The 25,795-nt window shown below is 44.6% G+C and overlaps 1 protein-coding gene and 1 long non-coding RNA gene across 3 annotated transcripts in view; one reads left to right on the top strand and one right to left on the bottom strand.

Moving 5' to 3' along the window:
* Positions 1-14,890, top strand: part of HS3ST3B1 (heparan sulfate-glucosamine 3-sulfotransferase 3B1) — a 50,027-nt gene extending 35,137 nt beyond the window's left edge. Inside the window, exons 2-3 of one of the 2 annotated variants that reach the window (XR_675343.5) lie at positions 10,518-11,192; positions 13,497-14,890. Coding sequence is in view for 1 of the 2 variants with exons in the window: in XM_523782.8 (XP_523782.2) it covers positions 10,518-11,136 (619 nt within the window). In the remaining variant the exon portion in view is untranslated. Of the gene's footprint in view, positions 1-10,517 lie in introns of both variants that reach the window. The other variant, XM_523782.8, reaches the window with a different exon arrangement.
* On the bottom strand, positions 6,602-10,515 carry LOC134808960 (uncharacterized). The gene is made up of 3 exons (XR_010153258.1): positions 10,294-10,515; positions 9,929-10,145; positions 6,602-6,918 (listed from the first exon to the last, which is right to left on the bottom strand). It is a non-coding gene; the product is annotated as an uncharacterized LOC134808960 (long non-coding RNA).
* Positions 14,891-25,795: the final 10,905 nt, after the last annotated feature.

Below are 25,795 nucleotides of genomic sequence, written 5' to 3'. Positions count from 1 at the left end.
TGCAGTGGATGTTCAGAGGAGCAATTATAGCCAGTACAGCCTCAAATTCCTGGGCTTAAGCAATCCTCTTTCCTCAGGGCCTCTGAGTAACTGAGATTACAGGCGTGCCAGCACACCAGGCTCATCAGGGATTTCTTATATACTCCTACTCACCCCCTACATGCATAAACTCCCCCATTATCAATATTTCCTGCCAAAGTGATACAATAGATGAGCGTACATTGACATCTCATTATCACCCAAAGTTCATAGTTTACACTGGGGTTCACTGGTGGTGTTGCATAATCTATGGGTTTGGACATACGTATAATGACATGGAAGCTACATGATATTTTCCTACAGGGTAGTTTCACTGCCCTAAAATATTCTGTGAATCGTCTCTTTATGCCCCTCACCCAACCCCCAGGATCCAGTGTTTTCTTTTTGAGTTTAGCTGCTGATGTTTGTCGGTTTATCAGGCACTCAAAAAACTGCACTCTCTATTCCCTTTGCTGTTTTTAAGGGGGAAATCCTTATTTCCTAGACAGATTTGTGACTGTGTAGATGCTGGTAACATGTTTTGCTTTGGAGTGGGGAGGAGGGAAATCTTGTAAAGATTTCTCTTTGTCACATTTTTGATTTGTGAATTCTCAGAGGCTGGACCTGGGCTTCCTGGAAGGTAATGCAGATGTGACATCACAATTTCCTGTCCCGTGCTCTTGGGATTGGTGTGAGAACAGTTTATCAGAATGGGCAGAACCTCTGGAGACTCCACTGCTGAGCTAATTTTACAGATGAGGAAGCTGAAGCCCAGAAAAGTAACCACTGGGACATGCCGATTAGGAGCAGATATCTTCAAAAAAAAAACTTGTCTTTAAAGAAAAAAAAAGCAACAGTAAATATATCAGTTATATGAAAATTTGGCCAGATGCGGTGGCTCACGCCTGTAATCCCAACACTTTGGGAGGCCGAGGAGGGTGGATCAGTTGAGGTCAGGAGTTCGACATCAGCCTGTCCAACATGATGAAACTCCATCTCTACTAAAAATACAAAAATTAGCTGGGCATGGTGGCGGCACCTGTAATCTCAGCTACTCTGGAAGCTGAGGCAGGAGAATTGCTTGAACCGAGGAGGCGGAGGTTGCAGAGAGCCGAGATCGCACCACTGCACTCCAGCCAGGGCAACAGAGCAAGACTCTGTCTCAAAAAAAAAAAAGGAAAAAAAATTTATATGTCTCTATTGATGATTCTTTCATGTCAATCAATATTTTCCCCAAAGCAGTGTCAAAACAAGGATTTGGGCAACCTTTGGCCCTTTCAAAGGGAACTTGTAAAATCTTCATTGGAAGAGGCTGAATAAGTGGATTTCGGGGAATGCTAGAATTGTTCTCTATCTTGATGATAGTGGTGGTTACACAATTCTATGCATTTGTCAAAATTCTTGGAACTGGACACCAAGAATGATTTTTACTATATCTAAGTTAAACAGTAAGTTTAAAAAACGAAAAAGAGTCTTTGTTGGAGTTCAGAAAACGTGGGGTATTTCTGCAACTAAACAAGGAAGTCATTTTCCTAACGGGCCAGGAGAAGTGGGTGGGGTGAATGTTTCCCTTGCTCTTCCCAGTTTTCCTCAATTGACTTGGAAGACTGGGCCTACCCCAACTCAATGTGGGCTGCAGCTTGCTCTCCTCTCTAAAGCACATTAACTTCCATCATCTGTTTTACATAAATTTCCAGGCATCTGTTTGCCTGTTGTGAGTTAGGTTACGCCCATTTCAATAATCTTCTTTTTTATTGTTGTGTAATTTACCAGTTCAAACAGTAACTTCAATTGCTGGGCTATAGGAGGAGGGATATCACCCGAGGAAAGGAAGAAGCAGAAGAAGAAATTAGGGCAACATTTGGTACTGGGTAACATCAGAATTATAGGGCTTTTTAGAACTGCTCTGGTTCATTTTAATTTCCTACGCCTTTAGCCTTCAAGGTTGGTTTTTAATAGTCCACTTCTAGCTGCAGTATTTAAGAGCCCCAGCAAGAGTTGGGATGTTCAGTGGTAAAGTCTCGTGTTTCTCCAAAGCCCTGGGACCGCCATTCCCCAGTGGGAAACTGACTAGGCAGGAAGTCAGCTCATCTTCTCAGCTGACCACTCTATTCTGGAGAGGAAAGGCAAGGGGCAGAGGCTATCTCCGACTGCAGATGAAAATTCTAAATCTTCAAACGTGATTCTGAGCATCCTGCCTCAAGACTGGGAAAAAGGAAAACAGGAATTTATGCCATTAATTCATCTTACTTTCATGGAATTTTTTTCTTTTAAATGAGAACTTAGTGTCTTTCTTTCCTTTTCCTTCCTTCCGTCCTTTCTTTCTTTCATTTATAAAGAAAGGAGTTTATTTCTTACAGTTCTGGAGGCTGACAAGACCAAGATTTTGGGGACACATCTGGTGAGGGCCTTCTTGCTGGCGGGGACTCTGTTGAGTCCTGAGGCTGCTTAAGGCATCCGATGGCGAGAGGCTGAGTGCATTCATATGCTCTAAAAGAGCACTGAGATTCATTTGCAGCCACAAACTCTTATACAAGCATAAATTAGACAATCTAATACTAGTATTATTCTTTACCTGTCTGTTTTTCTTCTGCTTAGGGTAATATTATTTAACTTTTGATGATGAAAGAATTAGATACCTCTGTTAGCTTTTCTTTATCACACCACTAGAGGTGGACTTATCTTTCTTCTAGTTTCCTTTCATTTGTTTTGTTTTACTGGTAGCCTGATTCATATCTGGTAACCAACTCTCAGAGGGGTGTGTGTGTGTGTGTTTAGGGACAACAAGTATCTTATCCTGATTGGATTTTTTTTTTTTTTGAGATGGAGTCTCTCTCCATTGCCCAGGCTGGAGTGCAGTGTCAGGATCTCGGCTCACTGCAACCTCCATCTCCCAGGTTCAAGTGACTCTCCTGCCTCAGCCTCCTGAATAGCTGGAATTACAGGAGCCTGCCATCATGCCTGGCTAATTTTTTTTTTTTTTTTTTTTTTGTATTTTTAGTAGAGACTGGGTTTCGTCATGTTGGCCAGGCTGGTCTTGAACTCCTGGCCTCAGGTAATCTGCCCACCTCAGCCTCCAAAGCGCTGGGATTACAGATGTGAGCCATTGCACCTGACCTGCCTGATTGGAATGGATTTGTTCTTTTCTCTGCAGTTTGTAGACCATCAGGACACAAGCCCTCACTGGCCCTGGGAGGTGATCTACAGGCAGCCGAGCGTGTGACCTTCACTCCTCTAGCCATGACTCAAATAGCTAGTCTTGGATTAGCTGAACAACTTTCAGTTCTGCTGACAATGTTGTTTTCTCATTTTTTCCCCCCACGAAGGTGGACCTCTATACCCACATAGTATCTCCACTTAGGTGCACATGAATATCAGCAGAATAAATGACTAGATTATGACAAGTTCCAGGCCCACAGATGCCACAGCATAATGGTTTCCAGTCCTGCTTGCACATTAGAATCATCTGAAAGAATCCCATGTTGAAGCCCCACCCATCCAGGGCCTGATTCAATGGGTGTGGGGAGGAGCCAGGCATATAACGCCAGTTAAAAGCACCCTGCATGATTTAAAATGCTTCCAGGGATGGAACTGAGTGCCACAGAGGTGGCGTATACCATTTTTTTTAGACGGAGTCTTGTTCTGTCACCAGGCTGGAGTGCAGTGGTGCAATCTCAGCTCACTGCAACCTCCACCTCTCAGGTTCAAGTGATTCTCCTGCCTCAGCCTCCGGAGTGACTGGGACTACAGGTGCGTGCCGCCACGCCCGGCTAATTTTTTGTATTTTAGTAGAGATGGGGTTTCATCATGTTGGCCAGGACGGTCTCGATCTCCTGACCTTGTGATCTGCCCACCTTGGCCTCCCAAAGTGCTAGGATTACAGATGTGAGCCAACACACCCAGCCCATATACCTTTCTTTGTTTTGGTTTGTTTGTTTTTTGAGATGCAGTTTTGCTCTTGTTGCCCAGGCTGGAGTGCAATGGCACCATCTCGGCTCACTGCAACCTCTGCCTCCCAGGTTCAAGTGATTCTCCTGCCGCAGTCTCCCAAGTAGCTGAGATTACAGGCGTGTGCCCCTGCGCCTGGCTAATTTTTGTATTTTTAGTAGAGATTAGGTTTTTACATGTTGGCCAGGCTGGTCTCGAACTCCTGACCTCAGGTGATCCAGCTGCCTTAGCCTCCCATAATGCTGAGATTACAGGTGTGAGCCAGCACACCCAGCCTGGCTTATACCTTTCTTGAAATATCCTTAAACAAATTGAAAGCCTGAAATACTCCAAATCCTCCTGGTTCTCAGAATCATGCACTGTGGCCCAGTTTTTTGAGGCCACTGGTGGTCCTGGAAGTTCATTGTGCTTGTCATCCCCAAATCTTAATGGGGTGACAAGCCTGCTTTGCCCTTAGGTTTAATTAAAGAAGTAGGATCTTTCTTGGGTTCTGTCACCCTGTGTTCATGTGGGCACACATACCTGGTTAGTATCTCCTAGGCTTGTCCCAAGGAATACTCTTGTGGGCTGTGAGCATTGTGTCTTCCTTAGCTTTGGACTGGAGATGCTGTCTAGCCCCATCAGCCTCACAAACATCTATTAGTGATATGTGCCAGGTTTACGTGCTTTTCAAAAAGGTATCCCTTCCTGCCCACGTGGTAAAGAGGGGAAGAAGAGGCGGGGCCAGGGTTGCTGGAGAGGAGGTGCTGTTGCAATGATTGGTAATTTTCCAGGCCCCATAGAAGGCAGTTAACAATGGGAACATGTAAACCAAAGAGCCTTATTGTTTCGAAATTGGACGCCTATTTGAACAATTATGATCGGCAGTGATCTGATTAACACTGAAATACCTACTAGGCTACTAATGTATGAATGAAAGAAAAAAATACAGGGATCTATTTAAAGAGAGGACAGGTGTGTAGCTCTACATGTTCTAAATCATATTAAGAAGAAGCAAAGGAGGGTTAAGAGAGGATCATCATGAATGGAAGAAGGCCCATCAGGAGAGCTGACTACAAGTCCCAACTCTCTGACCTGCAGCTGGTGACCCATCTCCAAGCAAGTCACCCTCTCTCCTTTAGACTCAGTGTCTTCATTTGAATTGGAGATTACAATAACTACCACAAAGGCGTTAAAGTAGGTGATAAAGCAGGTGAAAGTTTGCAAGCTCCAGGGCGCTATATAATTATGAGCTCTGACTATCCCTTTGAGAAACTGGTTTTCATAATGAGTGACTCAATTAACCTGCATCATGTGCTCACTCTGGAGACCAGCCTGGGGCTGGACAGGCTGCTGAGGTTGCTGGGATGGGCACACAGTTTCCATGTGAGGGGGTCTTACCCTCAGCCACATCCTCATCCTTTCTTCTCTGTGCCACTGTTGAGATCAGAGAGGTTTCTGAGAGTGAGGGCAGGAAAGTGTGCCCAGAGGAGGGGCAGAGGAAGAGGAAGGTGTGCCCAGTTAGTGAATGGAAAGAACTTGACTCCAGGACTGCGTGGTTGTGGGGTGAGGGTGGCAGAAGAAGAGCAGCCAAAGGGGCAAAGAGGGACTTGCCTGGATGATTCTGTGCCAGGAGCCGCTCACACACTTCTCAGGCCTGCCATGCTTCTCACTTGGTGTGACAAAGGTTCTTTGCTTGACCAAACTTCAGTCCGCCTCCTGAACCTTCTCCCAGGACCTCCTGTGCACTTCCTTGTAAAACCCAATCTTAGCAAAGGCCCCTGATAAGTCATTTTGGCATGAACTCCTCACCCTTGATATCTTATCAGGTTCCTCAGCCTCCACCAGCCCCCAGGTGATGTCTGGTCACTTTGGCCAGTCTTCAGGGAGAGTCCTATTAGATCGGTTTCGCCAGAATTCCCCTTACCCCTCATGGCGCCTCGTAGTAAGTTTCTATCCACTGACCCCCACCCTGCTCCTTGGCTATAAACCCCACTTGCCCATGCTGTATTCCGAGTTGAGGCCAATCTGTCTCCCCATCACTGCAAGACTCCACTGCAGTGGGTCTCTATACCTATCATGATGGTCCTGAATAAAGTCTTTGCTGCTGTGATTTAACAAGCGTGATTAATTACCCTTTTCTTTTTTTTCTTTTGAGACAGAGTCTCACTCTGTTGCCCAGGATGGAGTGCAGTGGCGCGATCTCAGCTCACTGCAACCTCCGCCTCCCAGGTTCAAGAGATTCTCCTGTCTCAGCCTCCCGAGTAGCCAGGATTACAGGCGTGTGCCACCACGCTCAGCTAATTTTTGTATTTTTAGGAGAGACGGGGTTTCACCATGTTGGCCAGGCTGGTCTCGAACTCCTGACCTCAAGTGAACCACCCACCTCAGCCTCCTAAAGTGCTGGAATTCCAGGCGTGAGCCACCGAGCCCGGCTGAGTAATTTTTTTCTTGGCATCTTGGGAGATGCCGAGTCTCTTTATCACAGCAGTAGTTCCCCTGGCTCCGTTATTTTGACAATAATCAAAATAAATTCTGAGGCTCCTTGAGTGCTTTCTGACACATGTGGACAAACACCAGACTGTCCTGGGGAGAGGGGCCCTCATATGGGTTGGGGGACCAGCAGGCGGTCGAGCACAGTAAATCTGCCCACGGCTCAGGGAATCTTTATTTATGGTTGATCTCTCATTTCCTTTTTACTAGCTTTATTATGTGGTTTCCTATACACAATTGCCGATTTAGCATTCTGTTCAGCTACTGACAAGCCCTTCTTTAGGGCCAGTGAGGAAATTCCGGCTGCAGAGTTCAGGCAAGGTTGTGGACCCCAGGCAGGCTGAGAGCAGAATCCAGCATTCCTGCACTTAGCCTCTTCCAGGAGCCAAACCTCCCTCATTGCCCCCCTGTGGGGTAGAACTGAATGAGTGACAAGTCCCCTGTGCACAAGTCTTGCTTCCTTACATCCTTTCCAAGATCCTGTCAACAGAAGATAATTGATAACATTTTTGTAACAGCCTACTAGGTACCAGGCTGGGTACCAAAGCTAACTTTGCAGTTCTTTCAAAAGCCCTAGGAGGCAGACATCTTTTTTTTTTTTTTCATTATTCAGATGAGAAAACTGCAGCATGGACAGATTAAGTGATGTGTTCCCCAGGGTCACACACCTTAGTAAATGGAGGTGCTGAGAGTCAGACTCGGTGGCCTGACTTCCAAGCCCAGGCTAAGTCAGACTGACAGCGAGATACCCCTAAACCCCCTTCTCTGCAATGGCCCCGAAGAACCTTGGGGTTTGGTATTCCTTCAATCATGGTGATAATGCTTTGATTCTGAATATTAATGTCTTGTAAACTGTCTAGTTGCAGATGGCTTAACACAGGGGAAAAAGAACTTGGGCTTTATCTGACTTGACCTGCTTTTTAGTCAAATGCAAAATAAGTTGCGAGCCGAGACTCTGTTTAATCCTCAATCACATTAGCCTGATGACACCGCTACATTAATTTAAGTGGTTAATGGACAAAGTGGGTCAATCCAGCTTTAGCTTAAATCAAGGCTGACTCCAGTGCTGCTGAGGCAGTCTTCCTTAAGGGAAAAGCACTCTTCTTCTAACTCGCTGTTGGCAGTCTGCAAGAAGGAGTGCCCGCCCTCTAGGGAATTGCCTTTTCTGGCTCCTGTGATCAAGTTTCTATGGTTTCCGTATCGGTGCTAGATAGGGGAATTGTGGTCTCAGTGGATTAAGATGGCTTGAAGCTTAGAATGCCTTACTGAGAGGTAAATATTTGGTCAAAAATAATGTGGAAATTCTCTTTTTTTTTTCCTTTTAATTCCTGTGCCTAGGCAGGAATCAGTCAGAAATCTCTATTCCATAGTAGATAGCTAATAGATGATATAGCCTCTAACATGGTATCTAGAATAATAGCAGGCACCCAATAAATTGTCCGACTTGTAAATAATAACTTGTCTGATTGTAGATCTGTGATCAAAGCTTAGTATCCACTTAGTTAACACACCTCCTTTTGATGTATACCAACTAGCGCTTATACACATACGCTGAATTTTGGTCATATGATATGCCGTAAACTGTGTATTGAGCAACTTAATAATGACAATAATAATGACAGTAGTGGCTGATATTTGTTAAGTATATTCCATATGTCAGGTGTATTCTAAGCATATTATAATTATTAATTCATTGTTTAATCCTCATTAAACTTCCATGAATACGTATTGGTGGCTCCATTTTTGTGGATGAGAAAAAGACGCCCAGAAAAGTTAAATAAAGTATGCAAAGTGACATAACTTATAAGTGGTAGAGCCAGAATTTAAACCCAGGCAGTCTGACTTTAGATCCCAAATTCCTTAACTAATTTAAGAAGCTAATTTAAGCTAAACTGAGTCAGCTTTATGAATTTCATTTAATTTTTTTCCTTTAAAAGAATATTTGTGATAAATAATTGTGCATATTTTGGGGGTACAATATGATATTTTGATCTACGTTTACATTCTAGAAAGATTTAATCAATGGCCGGGAGCAGTGGCTCACGCCTGTAATCCCAGCACTTTGGGAGGCCAAGGCGGGTGGATCACGAGGTCAGGAGATTGAGACCATCCTGGCCAACATGGTGAAACCCCATCTCTACCAAAAATACAAAAATTAGCCAGGTGTGGTGGTGGGCGCCTGTAGTCCCAGGTACTCAGAAGGTTGAGGCAGGAGAATTGCTTGAACCCGAGAGGCGGAGGTTGCAGTGAGCCGAGATCGCACCACTGCACTCCAGCCTGGGTGACAGAGCGAGACTCTATCTCAAAAAAAAAAAAAGAAAGAAAGATTCAATCAAGCAAATTAACATATCCATCACCTCACCAACTTATCATTTTTTGTGTGTGGTAAGAAACTTGAAAATCTGTTTTTGAAGAAGATTTGAAATACACAATATATTATTATTAACTGTGGTCACTGTGCAGTGAAATAGATCCCTACAACTTATTTCTCCAGTCTAACTGAAACTTAGAACCCCTTGATCAACATCTTGTCTTTCATCATCTTCCCTTTAATCCCCCAACCAGCCTCTGGTAACCACCTTTTTACTCTTTTTCTGTGAGATTAACTTTTTTAGATTCTGCATATAAATGAGATAACACAGGATTTGTCTTTCTGTGTCTGATTTATTTCGCTTAGCATAATGTCTTCCAGTTGCATTCATGTTATTGCAAATGGCAGAATTTCCTTCTTTTTAAAGGCTGTATAATATTTCATTGTGCATATATACTACACTTAAAAAATCTATTCTCCATTGATAGACACTTAAGTTGCTTCCATATCTTGTCAATTTTGAATAATGCTATTATAAAATGAATAGGAAAATGCAGATATCTCTTTGACATACCAATTTCAATTCCTGTGTATATCTATCCAGAAATGGGATTGCTGGATCTAACCTCACTTAATTTCTTTTTTTTTTTTTTCTGAGACGGAGTTTCCCTCTTGTTGCCCAGGCTGGAGTGCAATAGCACCATCTCAACTCACTGCAACCTCTGCCTCCATGGTTCCAGCAATTCTCCTGCCTCAGCCTCCCAAGTAGCTGGGATTCCAGACATGCACCACCACACCCAGTTAATTGTTTTTTAGCTTTTAGTAGAGATGGGGTTTTGCCATTTTGTCCAGGCTGGTTTCAATCTCCTGACCTCAGGTGATCCACCTGCCTCTGCCTCCCAAAGTGCTGGGATTAATGGCGTGAGCCACTGTGCCCAGCCTGGTTTTTTTTAATTATTATTATTGTTGTTGTTTTATAATTTCAGCTTTTATTTTAGATTCAGGGGATGCACGTGCAGGAATTTGTTACGTAGGTATATTGCATGATGCTGACGTTTGGGGTACCATTGATCCCATCACCCAGGTAGTGAGCATAGTACCCCTCTAAAGTATTTTTGGAGGCTTCTAGAGTTGTGTCTTGGGAATTTCCTCATGGCATGTTTGTACCAGTTTACTTACCTGATTTCACTGGATTTTTTGGCTGCTGTGTGCTTTGTTGCTTTGTGAAGTAAAGGCTTTGTCAGCAGTCACTGTGATAAAGCCGGAACAACTGGGCGGGACCCGAGGGATGTTTTCCTTCCAGTGCCCAAGGCACATCTGCCTGGGTTTGGTAAGTGTGAGAAGGCAGACTAGTGGCAGGACTCATGGACAGTGAAATCTCTGTGAGTCCTGGGTGCTATAGTTTTAGGAAAGGCACTTATCAGAGGCCAAAGGCTTTTGTATTTTGGCTTCGGATGCTTGGGGCAATCTGAAAGCTGGGAAAATAAGGGAAAGGTTATACCCACAAGAGGATCCTAGAGAAACAGATAGCTTGCCCTTTCTACCTTGCATGAAGGGGCCTTCGTGTTTTCCGGTAGATGGTAACTGTCCTCCAAACCAGGTGGGATGCTAATGTACCTTTCAGCTCTAAAGTTCTACTTGCATTTTACATGTTTCTACCACTGCTTCCAGAAATAAGAGGGAGCTGGGATTAGAAGTCGTGACCTTAAGACGTGTGGCCAGAGAGGCGTCACCTTCTGATCCCGGTTTGTTTGCTTGCGTTTCTCAGGGACCTGATGCCCAGAACCCTGGACGGGCAGATCACCATGGAGAAGACGCCCAGTTACTTCGTCACGCGGGAGGCCCCCGCGCGCATCTCGGCCATGTCCAAGGACACCAAGCTCATCGTGGTGGTGCGGGACCCGGTGACCAGGGCCATCTCGGACTACACGCAGACGCTGTCCAAGCGGCCCGACATCCCCACCTTCGAGAGCTTGACGTTCAAAAACAGGACAACGGGCCTCATCGACACGTCGTGGAGCGCCATCCAGATCGGCATCTACGCCAAGCACCTGGAGCACTGGCTGCGCCACTTCCCCATCCGCCAGATGCTCTTCGTGAGCGGCGAGCGGCTCATCAGCGACCCGGCCGGGGAGCTGGGCCGCGTGCAAGACTTCCTGGGCCTCAAGAGGATCATCACGGACAAGCACTTCTACTTCAACAAGACCAAGGGCTTCCCCTGCCTGAAGAAGGCGGAGGGCAGCAGCCGGCCCCATTGCCTGGGCAAGACCAAGGGCAGGACCCATCCTGAGATCGACCGCGAGGTGGTGCGCAGGCTGCGCGAGTTCTACCGGCCTTTCAACCTCAAGTTCTACCAGATGACCGGGCACGACTTTGGCTGGGATTGAACAGACCCGGGCTATGTACCTTACCCACGTGGCTTATCTATTGACAGAGATTATATGTATGTAAAATGTACAGAAATCTATTTTATAATAATTTATTTTTAATTCGTAAGCAATTAATTCACTAAGCTGCCTAGCCACACTCTTTAGAGAGTTAGCTTCATAATCTGTTAACATTCCAAAGTGTTTAACTTTAGTATTTCGTTCTCTTCTTCACAATTGATGGTGCTTCTATTTTTTCTTCTCCCCTACCTGTTATATTTAAAACAAAGAAAAGCACAACTTGAGATTTTTGTTGTTACGGGTATTCAGCCTTCAGTTACCGTCTGAGTTCTCCAGTTGCTGCCTCCTTGTCTTGTCTTGGGTCTCCCATTCCAGCTTCCCTGTCTCTTCCTGCCTGTGTACTTCGTAGGAACGCTGAGCTGCCTCAACAGGGCTGTATTCTGAAGGGCAGGCCTCATGCAGCAGCCTCCTTGCAGATGTGGTGTCCCGTCCAATGATGTAGCCTGAAAGCCACAGCCCTAGGGTTCTGTGCCCCTCTCCATTCAGCACATGGGGAAATTTCTCACTCCCTTTACAGGGACATCCACATCCTTTTTTTTTTTTTCTTTTTTTCTTTTTTTTTTTTTTTTTGAGATGGAGTCTTGCTCTTGTTGCCCAGGCTGGGGCGTAATGGTGTGATATATGCTTACCACAACCTCTGCCTCCCGGTTCAAGCGATTCTCCTGTCTCAGCCTCCCAAGTATCTGGGATTACAGGCATGCACCACCATGCCTGGCTAATTTTGTATTTTTAGTAGAGACGGGGTTTCTTCATGTTGGTCAGGCTGGTATCAAACTCCCGACCTCAGGTGATTCGCCTGCCTTGGCCTCCAAAGTGTTGGGATTATAGGCGTGAGCCACTGCGCCCGCTATCCACATCCTTTTAGAGTCAGAATGGTAGGGTCCGTTGACTTCAGCTTTTGATTTTGCAGGATGGCCCTGTGTCCTCCTCTGCCCCATTCCCTGGTTCATTAACCAGTTTGAAGTGTATGCAGATTGTTGCCCCGTCTTTCCCAGGTCACGTGTGAGATGCCTGGGTGCTGCTTCAGAAATCAAGATGATCTCCTTTAATTTGCATGAAACTACACCATGCTGCGTTCCCCAGGCAGACAGTTCTGCTTTGACACACCAAAGAATCCCGTAGGCTAGCAGAGCCGCCAGCACAAACCAAGGGCGCTGGGTGTCGAGACTCAGAGGTGTCAGCTGTGTCCCTCGGCATCAGCGTCTACCAAGGTGCTGCTAGGTACAGAGCCAGCCAGTGTTGGGCAGCAGGCTCACAGCCTCAATAGGGAGAAAAGACAAAGGCCTCAAAATGACAGGCAGCCTGACAGAGGAAGGAGTCTGACACCTCAGCTTGATGCATCTTTGGAATTCCTAGCTCATCTCAGAATTATATCTTAGAGTGATAATATGGGTGGTAGCCAGTGGCCAAACAGCAAGAACTAAGAGTGGCCCTTGCAAAAAAAGGTTGGGAAAGCTGGGCCCATATTGCCTGTAAACCCTTGAGCCTGATGCTCATACAGCTGTCCCTTGTTTTAGCCAGGTCTTGACAGAAGGGTTACCAGCACTGTCACTGCTCTACAGAATGCTCTCCCTGTGCCTCTCTGTTGATTTATAACAGTTGGGTAACCAGATAGCAATATAGTGGCAATTGAGTAGCCATATAGTAATACAGGGGCAGTTGGTTAAACATATAGCAATATCACATAATGATATGTTTAATTTAACCTCAGTTTTTTAAAGCAGAATGCTTCTACCATAAAAGAATTGTGATTTCAGTTATACTTCCATCAAGGAATATGTGGGAAGATATACATATTGTCAAAATGGTTGGGATGGGATAGTTACAAAGGACACTTTTGTATGTTGTATGGGATCACTTGCCTGATAGTATAAGGAACGTTGTATGAAAAGAGGAAAAGATAATTCATTTTTAGAAACTGATCAGAGATGTCACTGGTCTTTAAGTGATGTCTTGAAAATCCAGTATGTATTTGCCCAAAAGTTTTAGCCTACATCTAGCTAGCTTACACTTAGCAGCCAAACCATCATTGTGTAGGTTCTGTTTCGGAGGAAGCTCATGGGGGATCTGTGTATTTCTTAGGTTTCTCCCTGTTCTCCAATGTTTTATCCATTTCGTAGCTTTTTTACTGTCTCCAGAAAGTAGTGTGGGACCTGCACTTAGGGGAATACCAGAATCATAGCGTGGTTCTGCCTTCTTGATGAGTGATTGTGAAAAACACCTGCATAAGGGTGCTAATTGGTTGTGTATTTTTTCATTTATTTGAAATCAAACTGAGAACACCTCTTTTCGGTTTACAGCATAACATGGCTTGAAGTAAAAGGCAGTATCCAAGTCCTTCACCTGGTCTTGCCCTGTCTACTTTCTGATCATTCTGATGGTCTGATGTGGCTGTTGATGTGGAACTGCAGAAGAGTTCAGAGAAGAGTATGCAACAAAGCCATAGGAAAACACGCAGGAGCTTTTCCCTCCCCTTCAGGTCCCCGCCCTCTTTCCAAACTGGACAATTTTTTATTAAGTTGTTTATTCCCTGCCTTAAAACTGAAACAGGAAATTTTCTGGTAGGAGGAGGGTCATTTAGTCATGAACACTGAAGTGGGTCAAAATTCTATTCTGGGTCAAATCCTTGAATTCAAACAGATGTCCATAATCAGTACTGATGGAATAGAGCAAGTTTTTCTATGTAAGACAAATAAATCAAACATCATGTGCATCTCCTCATAAGGGTCTGATGGTTTAAAGTTCCTAACAGATCTGGTTGCAGCATCTGCCGGAGCTTGCACCCCATCATCGGACGGTCATCTTCCTGCTGCAGAAGTTAGGTAACGTAAGACTTAGATTTCTTCCTGTTCTAGCAATCTGCAAGACCACCAGGCTTAACTTTTTAGCTGCCAGAAGACAAACCCCCTTTTCTGTTTCGGCAATTTGTCCTGGCACGTGTTTTGGACTTCCTCCGATTTACACGAAAAGCTCTGATATTCATTGGAGTGCTTTATTTTTTTTCCTCAGTTTTGTTTCTTTTCTCATGTAAAAACAAACAAAAAGGTCAACAAAAAAAATTGAGGTTTTTCTTGTTTCTATCTAGTTCATGCTTTCTTTGCGGTGTTTGAACAGTAGTCTGTTAACTTAGTAGGTGGTACCTGGAAAGGTATTTTAGGTATAGTGACTGTTTAATAAATACTTAATTGGATGATGGAGGAGGAGAAATTGTTTTCTTCCCAGGATTCTCTTTGGGGGTCATTTTGAGTGACAGATATATTTTAGACATTTGGAGAAACAGTTTCAGATCCTGCCAGGATATTTTTATAAAAAAGGAAAATGGAAGATTCCAATAAACTAGAAACAGTACGTATCTAAGATGCTGACACAGAAGCTAATGTGACTTTTCAGCTTATCAAGAGGATGGCCAATAAAACTTAAAGGTGTGGTTAGATGTTTTCTCACTTTTGTGACATTAATTTATCACTGAGTCTCATTCAACCAAGTAATCTAAAATACTGTGCAAATTCTAGCAGTATGTCTTCGATAACTTGGATGTTAGGATAGCCAATATGTACAAAAAATTAAATCAAGTATTTTGTCCTATGTATAACACAAATTAATTTTACACAGAGAAAGATGTTTCTAGGCAAATGAAATTCTGGTAATTCATACTATTTCTTTGTATGAACAAATAAAATATATTTTGCCAACATGTGGGTACCTTTATGTTTTCTTAAGTATTACAGAAGGACAAGGTAGCAATATTTTGTTGAATAATCCCATGTGCGTGCATGCACACACACACACACACACACACACACACACACAGAGTCATTCTGAGGGCAGGCTGATCTTTCAGATTTTAAAGAGTCCAATCCAATATACAACTAATCCACAAGCATTTAGGGTGGATTTTTTTTAATAAATGACTCTGAAGACAAGATCGGCGAGAGGGGCTCGTGTGTCTTGGTGGAGCTTCCCCGCAGCCCCCAGGAAGTGCTGTCTATTACACAGGATTCCAAGAATACTGAAGCCGCTGCCTGCCCCAGTCTTTCAGTGCCACAGGTTCGTGTGCATGGGCAGCCACATGTCACACGACAGGTGCAATGTGAGCACAGCACCTATGGCTGGGTGGATTTTGATAATAGGTGCCTTCTCTTCTCACTTTTGCAGAGTGTTCTCCTATTAGGTGGAGATCCTTATCTGTAAGACAGAGACAGAAAGGACTCAGACGAGGCAGCATTTCTGTGTCTTTAATCCGTCTCAAACTACCTTCTGCTTACTTTTTACCTGGCACACCATCTGTACAATTAGTATTTGCTACTTTAACCATTTGATTCACTCTCTGATTTTACTTAACTTTAAAAGGTAACATATTTTAAGTAAAAAGCCATGATGTCTTGCCAACAAGAGGAGATCATCATTTTTAAAAGGCACAATGAAAGCAAAGCAATGCTGTTAATTTCTAGCCCAGGTAGTATCACTAAAGCCACACTAGCCTTACCTTAGGCTCACTCGCTGCTCCTGGCAAAGATTCTACTGTTCAAGACTGGCACATAAGTGAGATTTGCATCTTGCCATGAAGAATAAATGGGACTTGGTGAAGGAATGACTTACTCAATGTTATTTATTGTTAGTTCTATGTATGCCTAAAATGTGGGTGCCCACTCCCCACCTCCAAATCATCTCTCGCAGTTCTCTTGGTTTTCTGACATTTTTGGAAACACAGTGCCTCATACTAAGAAAATGCCTTGGAGAGGCATGGAGTTGAAAATTAGTCTAGCATTTTGGGAAAGCAGTGGAAAGAAAACCCTGACTTAACTAGAGCAGGGTGTAAGTTCGTCAGTCAGAAAACAAGCCTTACTTAAGATTTGGTTTTCAAAAGCTAGCATTCTACGGAGACCAGTTTCTTCAAAGCTAGAAATTTGCCACTCAGTGAAATAGGTGTGTGAAATAGAAGTGTTGACTTTACTTTGCACCCCATCTCATCAATTTTATGCTTTTTCTACAGAAAGGTACTAAAATGGACCTAAAATCTATTTTTTTTTTTTTTGAGATGGAATTTTGCTCTTGTTGCCCAGGCTGGAGTGCAATGGTGTGATCTCGCTCACCGCAACCTCCACCTCCCAGGTTCAAGCGATTCTCCTGCCTCAGTCTCCCAAGTAGCTGGGATTACAGGCATGTGCCACCATGCCTGGCCAATTTTTTGTATTTTTAGTAGAGATGGGGTTTCTCCATGTTGGTCAGGCTAGTCTTGGTGATCCACCCATCTTGGCCTCCCAAAGTGCTGGGACTACAGGCGTGAGCCACCACGCCTGGCACAAATCTACTTATGAATCTGATGGCACAGTTTAGAGCAGTGGTCATCAAGCTTGGGGAAATATACGAATGACCTGAAGAAACCTCAAGAGATTCCAAAGCCTGGCTGGGCACGGGGGCTCACGCAAGTAATACCAGCACTTTGGGAGGCCAAGGTGGGTGGATGGCTTGAGTCCAGGAGTTCAAGACCAGCCTGGGCAACATGGCAAAGCCCCATCTCTACAAAAAATATAAACACGAGCCGGGTGTGGTGGCACACCCATGATCCCAGCTACCTATAAAGCTGAGGCGCCCACTTGAGCCCTGGAAGTCAAGGCTGCGGTGATCTGTGATCGTGCCACTGAACTCCAGCCTAGGTGACAGAGGGAGACCCTGTCTCAAAAAAGAAGAAAAAAAATTCTGAAGCCTGAACACAATTCAGACCAATTACATTTAAAATCACCAGGGCTGAGGCCTTAACATGGGTATATTTAAGAAGCTCCCCAAGAGATTCTAATGTATATACAAGGTTAAAAGCCATTAGTCTGGAGTAGTTCTCAAATTGTGGTTCCTGAACCACAGAGCAACACATAGAAGCTTGGTAGACATGCAAATTCCTGCCCTTCTCAGACCGACTGAATTAGAAACACAGGGTTTAACAAGCATTCTAGGTAATTCTGACTCACACCTAGTTTGAGAACCACCCGGCTAGAGCGTAGACTTCCTATTTTTTTAAAATTAGAGAGCTTGGACTGCTGATGACAGCTGTTTTCCTCTGTACCAGGCTTCTCACCAGTAAGGTCAGCTATGAAGCTGTCTCTTCATATAATGCTAGATCTCCTTTAAGGAAACTCCTGCTTAGTTGCTGTTGCAGCATTTCAAATAGTTCCGAGACGCTGGGCCCACTTTTATCAGTCAGCCCTTAACTGTCATCTGTAATATGTTTCTGGAAGTGCCTGAAAATCAAACGATAGACTTGTATATCATAAGGCATTTCTTTTAAGAGAGCTAAAAAATCTTTTACATCCCTAATTTCCCCTCACCTAGATTCAACTTCCAACAATGTATTCCCAATGTTTTGCACATGGTTAACCATTATTTCTTCTTATCCTTCACAACCGAACCCACAGTTGGCTACCTAAAGCACACTGGCTGGCCATTCAAGGTCAAAGATTTAGCCTGGCCATCTGGCCATCTTGTTCTCAATTATAACAAGCTCATGTAAACCTACAGTTGCTATCATTAGCATCTAGTTTCATTTTTCCATTCATACTTACTATTATGTACAAAAGATGATTAAGTAATCATCTGATTGCACAAAGTCAGCTGTAATTACATATCTGTGGTCTCACAGACAGCCTTCCCCATTTGAGAGTTTGGGAAGTTTTGCTTCTACGCAACAGACTTTTGTTAATGAACTAAAAGTGGCTCAAGGATGTCAACGTACCATGTCTCCTGAGAAAGGTGCATATAAGGAATTGAAGTTCCTCCCCCTGGACCTGACTTTATACCTACAAGAAGGTGTTAGAGGGGGCCAGGCACGGTAGCTCAGGCCTGTAATCCCAGCACTTTGAGAGGCCGAGGTAGGCGGATCACGAGGTCAGGAGATCGAGACCAGCCTGGCTAACACGGTGAAACCCCGTCTCTACTAAAAATACAAAAAATTAGCCGGGCGTGGTGGTGGGCACCTGTAGTCCCAGCTACTCGGGAGGCTGAGGCAGGAGAATGGTGTGAACCCAGGAGGCGGAGGTTGCAGTGAGCTGAGATCGCGCCACTGCACTCCAGCCAGGGCGACAGAGCGAGAGTCCGTCTCAAAAAAAAAAAAAAGAAGGTGTTAGAGGTTCCTTTACATCTTCTCTGTTGATCCCCAGCGCCTCCTGCTCTGGTGGCTCCTTGGATGTGTAGAAGCTGTCTATAATTCCTCACTTGTTAAGAAACCGTAACCTCAAAACAAGCAGGCCTTGCAGGCTTTCTGTTTCCATATATTTGAAAAGAGAAGAGAGAGGCATGAAGCCTCTTTTGGAAGCAGTAAACAACAGGAAGCCTCCAGAGCTGCTGAGGAAAGGAGGCATCTTAGGACAGGGATGTCCAGAGTAGTGTACTTTGGTTATGATACTCTCTGTGAATTGGAACACGAAGAAGCTGAAGTCAGAGGTCAATTCATTCATCCAGCATTATTTACCAAGTGTCTGCTGCTGCTAGGGACACAACCCTGAACAAGAAACACTTCCTGCTTCGAGGCATTTGCATTCCATGGGGAAGTTGAAGGACAAGGGAAGATGCAACCACAATGCAGTGTGACAAGGGCCGTGAAGAGGTGCCGTGGGGTGAGAGGTGGGGGGTGGGGGCGCACAGTAGAGGAAGAGTCAAACCTATAAATCTGGTAAGATGTAGCCATGGGATGGGGTGGTAGAGGGACATTATCCCATGCAAAGATCTAGATGTGAGAAAAATACTGCCTGTAGGAAACTGAAGGCCATTCAGCAAAGAAGCAGCCTGGAGCGGATGGTGGGAGGGGTGGAGGATGGCTCTGGAGGGGATAAACAGAAGATTGTGGCCGGTCGTGGTGGCTCTCGCCTGTAATCCCAGCACTTTGGGAGATCGAGGCGGGCGGATCGCAAGGTCAGGAGATTGACACCAGCCTGGCCAACATGGTGAAACCCCGTCTCTACTAAAAATACAAAAATTAGCTGGGCGAGATGGTGTGCGCTTGTAATCCCAGCTACTCGAGAGGGTGAGGCAGGAGAATCGTTCGAACCAGGGAGTTGGAGGTTGCAGTGAGCCAAGACCGCACCACTGCACTCCATCCTGGCGAAAGAGCGAGACTCCGTCTCAAAAAACACAAAAACAAATAAACAAAACCCAGAAAATCGTATTGCAGGCAAATTAAGAGCAATCCAGCTGCTTTTGAGCTCCCAACTCCTTTCTCCAGTTGCCCACCTGACATCTCTATTTGGATGTCTCCTTAAGCATCTGAAATATAAACATGCCCTGAACTGAACTCTCAGCTCTCGTCCCTAAATCTCCACGAATCTCTCCTTCTGGGAGTGCTCAAGCTAGGAAACTTGGAGTCATTTTTGACATCTTTTTCTCCCACATTCTTTACATCCAATCCATCACTAAGTGCTGTCAAGACAACTTCCAGAAAATTTCCCAAATCCATCCACTTCTTTCTATCTCCCCTGACACTATCGCCCTGTATAAGCTATGGTCCTATATGCTGAGCTACTGCAGTAGCCTACCCCAGCCTCCCATGATGTCCTCCTCCTACTTCCTCCAACCAAGTTTACTCACAGCAGCTGGAGGGATCTTTTAAAACTCAAATTGGACTGTGTATTCCTCCTGCTATCAGCCCTTAAATAGCCTCCCATTATGTTTCAAATAAATGTCAACTCCTTAATGTGTCTGGGAAGGCTCGACTCAGGCTCGTTGTTGTATACTTATGCCTCCTTGGTCCCCCTGCTCCAGCCACATCATTTCTTTCAGCTCCTAGAAGGAGCCACGTTCCCATGTTGGATGCATTTCTTCCAACTCCTTGCCTGGCTAACTTATACTCTGCTTTCCAATCTTGACACCTCCCCACCCCTGCCCATGACTTTCTCAGTGTGGACTTCTTTAACTCCCTATGGTAGACTGCTACCCCAATGAACCCTGCCTCCCGGCATTCACACCCTTGGGTAACCCTCTCCAACACTGATCTAGTTGCTGGGCTTGTGACAGAAGACAACAGAAACACTCCTGAGCCCACTCCTGGACAAGCCATTAATTGGCCTGCCCACTTCTGCTTCCTCTCTTCTGATGCTCCCTTTTGGAAGCCTACTTCTATGCTTTGAGAAGCCCAAACCACATAGAGAGACCACGTATAGGCATTTTGGTCAATAGTCTCATTTGAGCTCCCAGCTGGCAGCTAGCATCAACTGCCACCATATTAAGCATCCCTCTTGGGTGTCCTAGCCTTGTTAAGCACCCAGTTGACTGCGGTTCCATCATATGGAACAAAAGAACCACCCAGCTGAGCCCAGGCAACCAACAAAATCAAGAGACATCATAACTGATTTTTCTTTTAAGCCACCAAATTTTGGGGTGGTTTGAAATTCAAATAATAGATAATTGGAAGAATCCCCAGTCAAATTAACTTCTGCTCTTTTTTTTAGCTCAGAAAATCCAATCCCCTTTCTCCAGACCAATTGTCACATTTGTGGTTATGTATGTATTTGTGTGTTTTCTTATTGTCTTTCTTCAGCACTAGTCTGCAATTTCCATGACGGAAGAGATCATGGCTTCTTATTAGACAGCAAGGTATTTTCAACAGCACCTAAGAGTTGCTTAATTATCTGTTGAATGAAAGAATAAGGCGTTTAGATTATATCCTGGGGGGGAAAGGATAAGAGTCTTAAACAGATGAGTGACAAGATAGTTTTACATGGAAGGAAAAAAATGATATTTGGAAAGCTAGCTTTTAATGAGGGCACAATGCTTCTAAGAGAGCTTTTCTCATGGTTTAGAAACAATAAGATCATTGGGGTCTGAAATGAGAAGACTTTGGGCATAGTTTGGGTGAGAAAGGATAAGACAGAGAGAGGTTAAAAGTGTACTAGAAATAATGTGAAATGTGACTTCCTTGGGCAGAAAAAAAGTAAACTAAGGGATTCTCATTTTCTTGTGATGAACTCTGGTGATAGGCATTTAGGGAGGCAGCTTCTGGTAGCCCCAGGCATTCCTTGGCTTTTGGCAGCAAAACTCCAGCCTCTGCCTCTGTGGTCACAGGGCTCTGTGTCTGTGTCTTCACATGGCATTCTCCTCCCAGGGGCTGTGTCCAAATCTCCCTCTTCTTAGAAGGACACCAATCATATTGGACACCTAATGACCTCATTTTAACTTGATTACCTCTGCAAAGATCCTATTTCTAAATAAGCCCACATTCACAGGTACTAGGGGTTAGCACTTCATTGTATCTTTCTAGGGGTTACAATTCAACCCATAAGAGCCTGACACCTAAGTTAAGTTGTTATTGGGAGGTGTTCTCATTCCACTCTGGTATGCAACCCCAAAGTCTGTCTTAATCGCTACAGGCTTTGTGAACCTTGACAGTGGAATTTTGGAGACCTTGGCTCTGCTCTTGGGAAATGAAGAGAAGATTTGGGAATCGTGTAAGAGAGGGAAGGGATCCATCACAATGGAACCCCAGGAAATGGGAGCCTCAGAAGTGAAAGATAAGCAAGGGCTTCCTGCGGTTCCGCTCTAGTTATTTTGTTTGTTTATGAAAGAAAAGCATGAACGCTGAAGGCTGTGGAATTTAGGAAAAACCCAAGTTACTATCAGATTAGCACTTTTAAAAGATGATGTTGGCCTCTGGGGAGAATAGATTGGAAGAATTAGGAGTAGAGACAAAGGGGTCCCTTGGCGGCACAGCTGCAGGGACCCGGATGGGCAATGATGGTGGCCAGGACTATGGTAATGTGTTGAAGATGGAGGGAAGTCAATGAGTTTGGAAACCATATAGAGCAAACTGAAGGAATTTAGGGGGTAAGGAGGCAGGAAGGAGGACAAACAGGCTTATAGGTTCAACACTTGGGTGAATATTAATGCTAAAGCTTTGATGGGAAACTAACAAGGGGGAACACATTGTTGCAGTAATGTAGACTGCAACATTACTCACTTAAGAATGAGGGCTGGCCGGGCCCGATGGCTCATGCCTGTAATCCCAGCACTTTGGGAGGCCGACGCGGGAGGATCATGAGGTCAGGAGTTCGAGATCAGCCTGGCCAACATAGTGAAACCCTGTCTCTATTAAAAAAAAACACACACAAAAAAATAGCTGGGTGTGGTGGCACATGCCTGTAGTCACAGCTACTCGGGAGGCTGACGCAAGAGAATCACTTGCGCCCAGGAAGCAGAGGTTGCAGTGAGCTGAGACCGCACCATTGCACTCCAGCCTGGGTGACAGAGCAAGACTCCATCTCAAAAAAAAAAAGAATGAGGGCCTACACAGGATGGTAGCTGGAAAAGGTTCCGACATGCCGACTAACCCCAGCTTTTCCAGTTGGTTTGCTTTCCCAATGTTCTAACATGGCCACTGTTAGATTGCATGAGGTCCTTAAATGTCTGGGAACCCAGAAAATCAGGTTGAACCTTTAGAAGTCAGAGAAAATCTTGGCTGAACTGAGGACTCTGGGGAAAAAATTGTATTATTTTATTAAGTTTAAAAAATAATCATTTATTTTGTTATAAAATTTTACTCTGATGTTGTATCAATTTAGCTTTTTCTCATTAATGATCCATGGACCAGAAAATATATAAACATTGATAACATGCTCAATAGTTGCAGAACATTCCCACTTCAAGTGTTTATTCTTCAGTGATTCTTGGACTCCTACAAATCCTGGCATTTGTACAACATCAAAGCAACATATTACATGGGGTGTTGTATTAGGCAGAGTTCTCCAGAAAAACAGAAACAACAGGGTATATTTTTATACACACACACACACACACACACGTGTATTATAGGGATTGTCTGACATATAATCATATGTCACCATATGATTATGGTGGCCATAAAGTCACCATCTACTGCCTGTAAACTGGAGAACCAGGAGAGCTGCTGGTATAATTAAGTCCAAGTCTGAGGCCAAAGAATCCATATCTCCAATGTTTAAGGGCACAAGAAGCTGGATGTCCCAGCTCAAGAAGAGAGAGAAAATTCACCCTTCCTCCACTTTTTGGTTCTATTAGGCTGTCAGTGGATTGGTTGATGCCCACTTATATTGGTGAGGGCAGATCCTCTTCACTCAGCCTACTAATTTAGGGGATAATCTCTTCCAGAAAGGTGGTCACAGACACGCCAGAAATAATGTCCCAGCTATCTGGGCATCCTTTAGCTTGGTCAAACTTACACATAAAATTAATTATCGTGGGTGTCAAGTGATTTGAACTGGTGATTGCTGACATGGTATAGTGCGGTTCAAATTTAATTTAACCCTCTTTATAACATGGTGATTTTAAGGCATCTAGTTGATACTCAATAAAATCTGTCAAGCTCTTTCAATAAGATGGACTATCTTTTGTATCTGTATTTATGTATGAGTAATGAGCTCTATTGGAGGCCTGCAAGTGCCATTTTAAAGACCTGAATGTGGATGTCCATATGAGTCTTTGTCTTTGGTTCAAATGACCCTCTACTTATGTCATGTTGGGGTCTGAAAGTTGGTTCTGTGAGAAAATAGGAGAAAGGGAATCCAGTAAGGATGGGATCTACGCACAGTCTAAGAATAGGGGGCTGTTGTTGCTTCAGTTCCCCCAACTTGAGATTCCTTTTTTTTTGGAGACCAAGTCTCGCACTGTATCTTGGCTCACTGCAACCTCCACCTCCTGGGTTCAAGCGATTCTTCTGCCTCAGCCTCCCAAGTAGCTGGAATTACAGGCACGCACCACCACGCCCAGCTAATTTTTTTGTATTTTTTTTTTTTAGTAGAGATGGGATTTCACGGTGTTGGCCAGGCTGGTCTTGAACTCTTGACCTCGTGATCTGCCTGCCTCGGCCTCCCAAAGTGCTGGGATTACAGGCGTGAGCCACTGCGCCGAGCCTGAGATGCTTATACCTTCTACCCACAGACTCAGTCCATTCCACTCCAGATTTGAAGCTCTGCACTGTCATTTACTAGTTGCATTGCCTTGGGAAAATTACTAAAGCTCTCTGAACCCAAGATTCCTTAACAGTAGCTTGGAGTCCATAATACAGGTCTAACAAGTATAAAAAGATTAAACGAGATTTCATCTGCAAAACACTTCCCATACCATCTGGCACATAGTTAATATTTGATAGACATTGCTTTCCTTCATTCACTCCTCTTGAGTTAATTTTGATGAGGGTGGAATGAATATTAAAAGCCTAGGGTTCATTTTTGGTAGTATCTAAAAGCAGTCCCATTTTTATAAACCTGGTGTTTGATGGTCCAGGGTAAGTCCTTCAAACCTCTGTAGGCTCAGAGCTGTGGAAGTCCCTTCTGCCCTTGTGCCATTGGCTTACCATCTGAATGAGATTTTGCCTCAGTTTACTTGCTTTGGGATTTCCTGTTTCCTCTGGAATTAGAGACTTCCCGGACTTCAATCTGTTTGGGTCCCTGAGGCCCTGGACAGCTCTTATACCCACTGTGATTTCTGTTCCTCCACAGACATGGATTTGAGCCCAGCTCTGAACAGACAGTTGGTACTTTGCAATCCTCATCCTGCTGCCTGTCAGCTTTGTGCATTCTGAGCCATCTGTTCTCCATGCAGAGCCCCTCTTGAGGATTAAACCCCCATGAGCGTTGGTGAGGCACTGCCTCACAGCGGCACCAGGAGGCCAGCTCTCGGCCAGGTGGGTTTCCCCAGCCTATGCACCCCATGCACCCTCAGCATCTCTCACTTCTACACTCCCCTCCCACCACTGAGAGGACGGTGGGGATGTTGTGGGCAAGAAGGTCACACAGTCACCCAGGTGTGAAGAGATGATGCACGTTGGGACTCAATCTGTGCCTGTGAAAGAGGAAGCATAGTTGTTAAATCTGAGGTCACAGAGGAAGAACTAGGAGCCAGTGACTAATATGAGGCAGTCTGATCTCTCCCAAGCAATGGACTCTGCTTTACTCTGCAAAAGGACACACTTACAGTTAGCTCCTCCCTGGCTGCCTCCCTTACATGCAATTCTGTTTCCTTCACCAGCCTCTGGCTGAAGCCCCAAGCCTTCCTCCCCTTTCTCCATGTCCCTCCCTCCTTTTGCAGCCCAGGTCAAATTCTGTTTCCTTTTCGAATTCATTTTTGGAGGCTGAAGTCCACATGTTGTCATCTCCTTGTTTTGAACATCGATTGCCTATTTTCCCTATCGTACACTCTTTAGCATTTTGCAATTGTGTTACTCAGAGCTCTCCAGAGAAACAGAGCCTATAGAATATACATAGATACACAGAAAGAGATTTATTATGAGGGATTGGCTCTGTAAATCATGTGAATATGCAGGCTGAGAAGCCCCACGGTCTATCCTCTGTAAGCTGGAGACCTGGGAAAGCCAGTGGTGTGGTTCCAGTCCAAACCTGAAGGCCTAAGAGCCAGGGGAGCCAGTAGTGTAGGTCCAAGTCTGAGTCCAAAGGCTCAAGAACTAGGAGGATTGACATCTGAGAGCAGGAAAAGATGGATGTCCCAGCTCAAACACAGAGCAAATTCGCCCTTCCTCTGCCTTTTTGTTCTATTTCATCCTCAATGGGTTGAATGATGCCCACCCATATTGGTGAGGGTGAATCTTTTTTTTTTATTATTTTATTTTTTTCTGAGACAGAGTTTT

This window comes from Pan troglodytes, chromosome 19, assembly GCF_028858775.2.
Source record: "Pan troglodytes isolate AG18354 chromosome 19, NHGRI_mPanTro3-v2.0_pri, whole genome shotgun sequence".
NCBI classification, from domain to species: domain Eukaryota; kingdom Metazoa; phylum Chordata; class Mammalia; order Primates; family Hominidae; genus Pan; species Pan troglodytes.
This window is presented reverse-complemented; position numbering and strand designations above follow the sequence as displayed.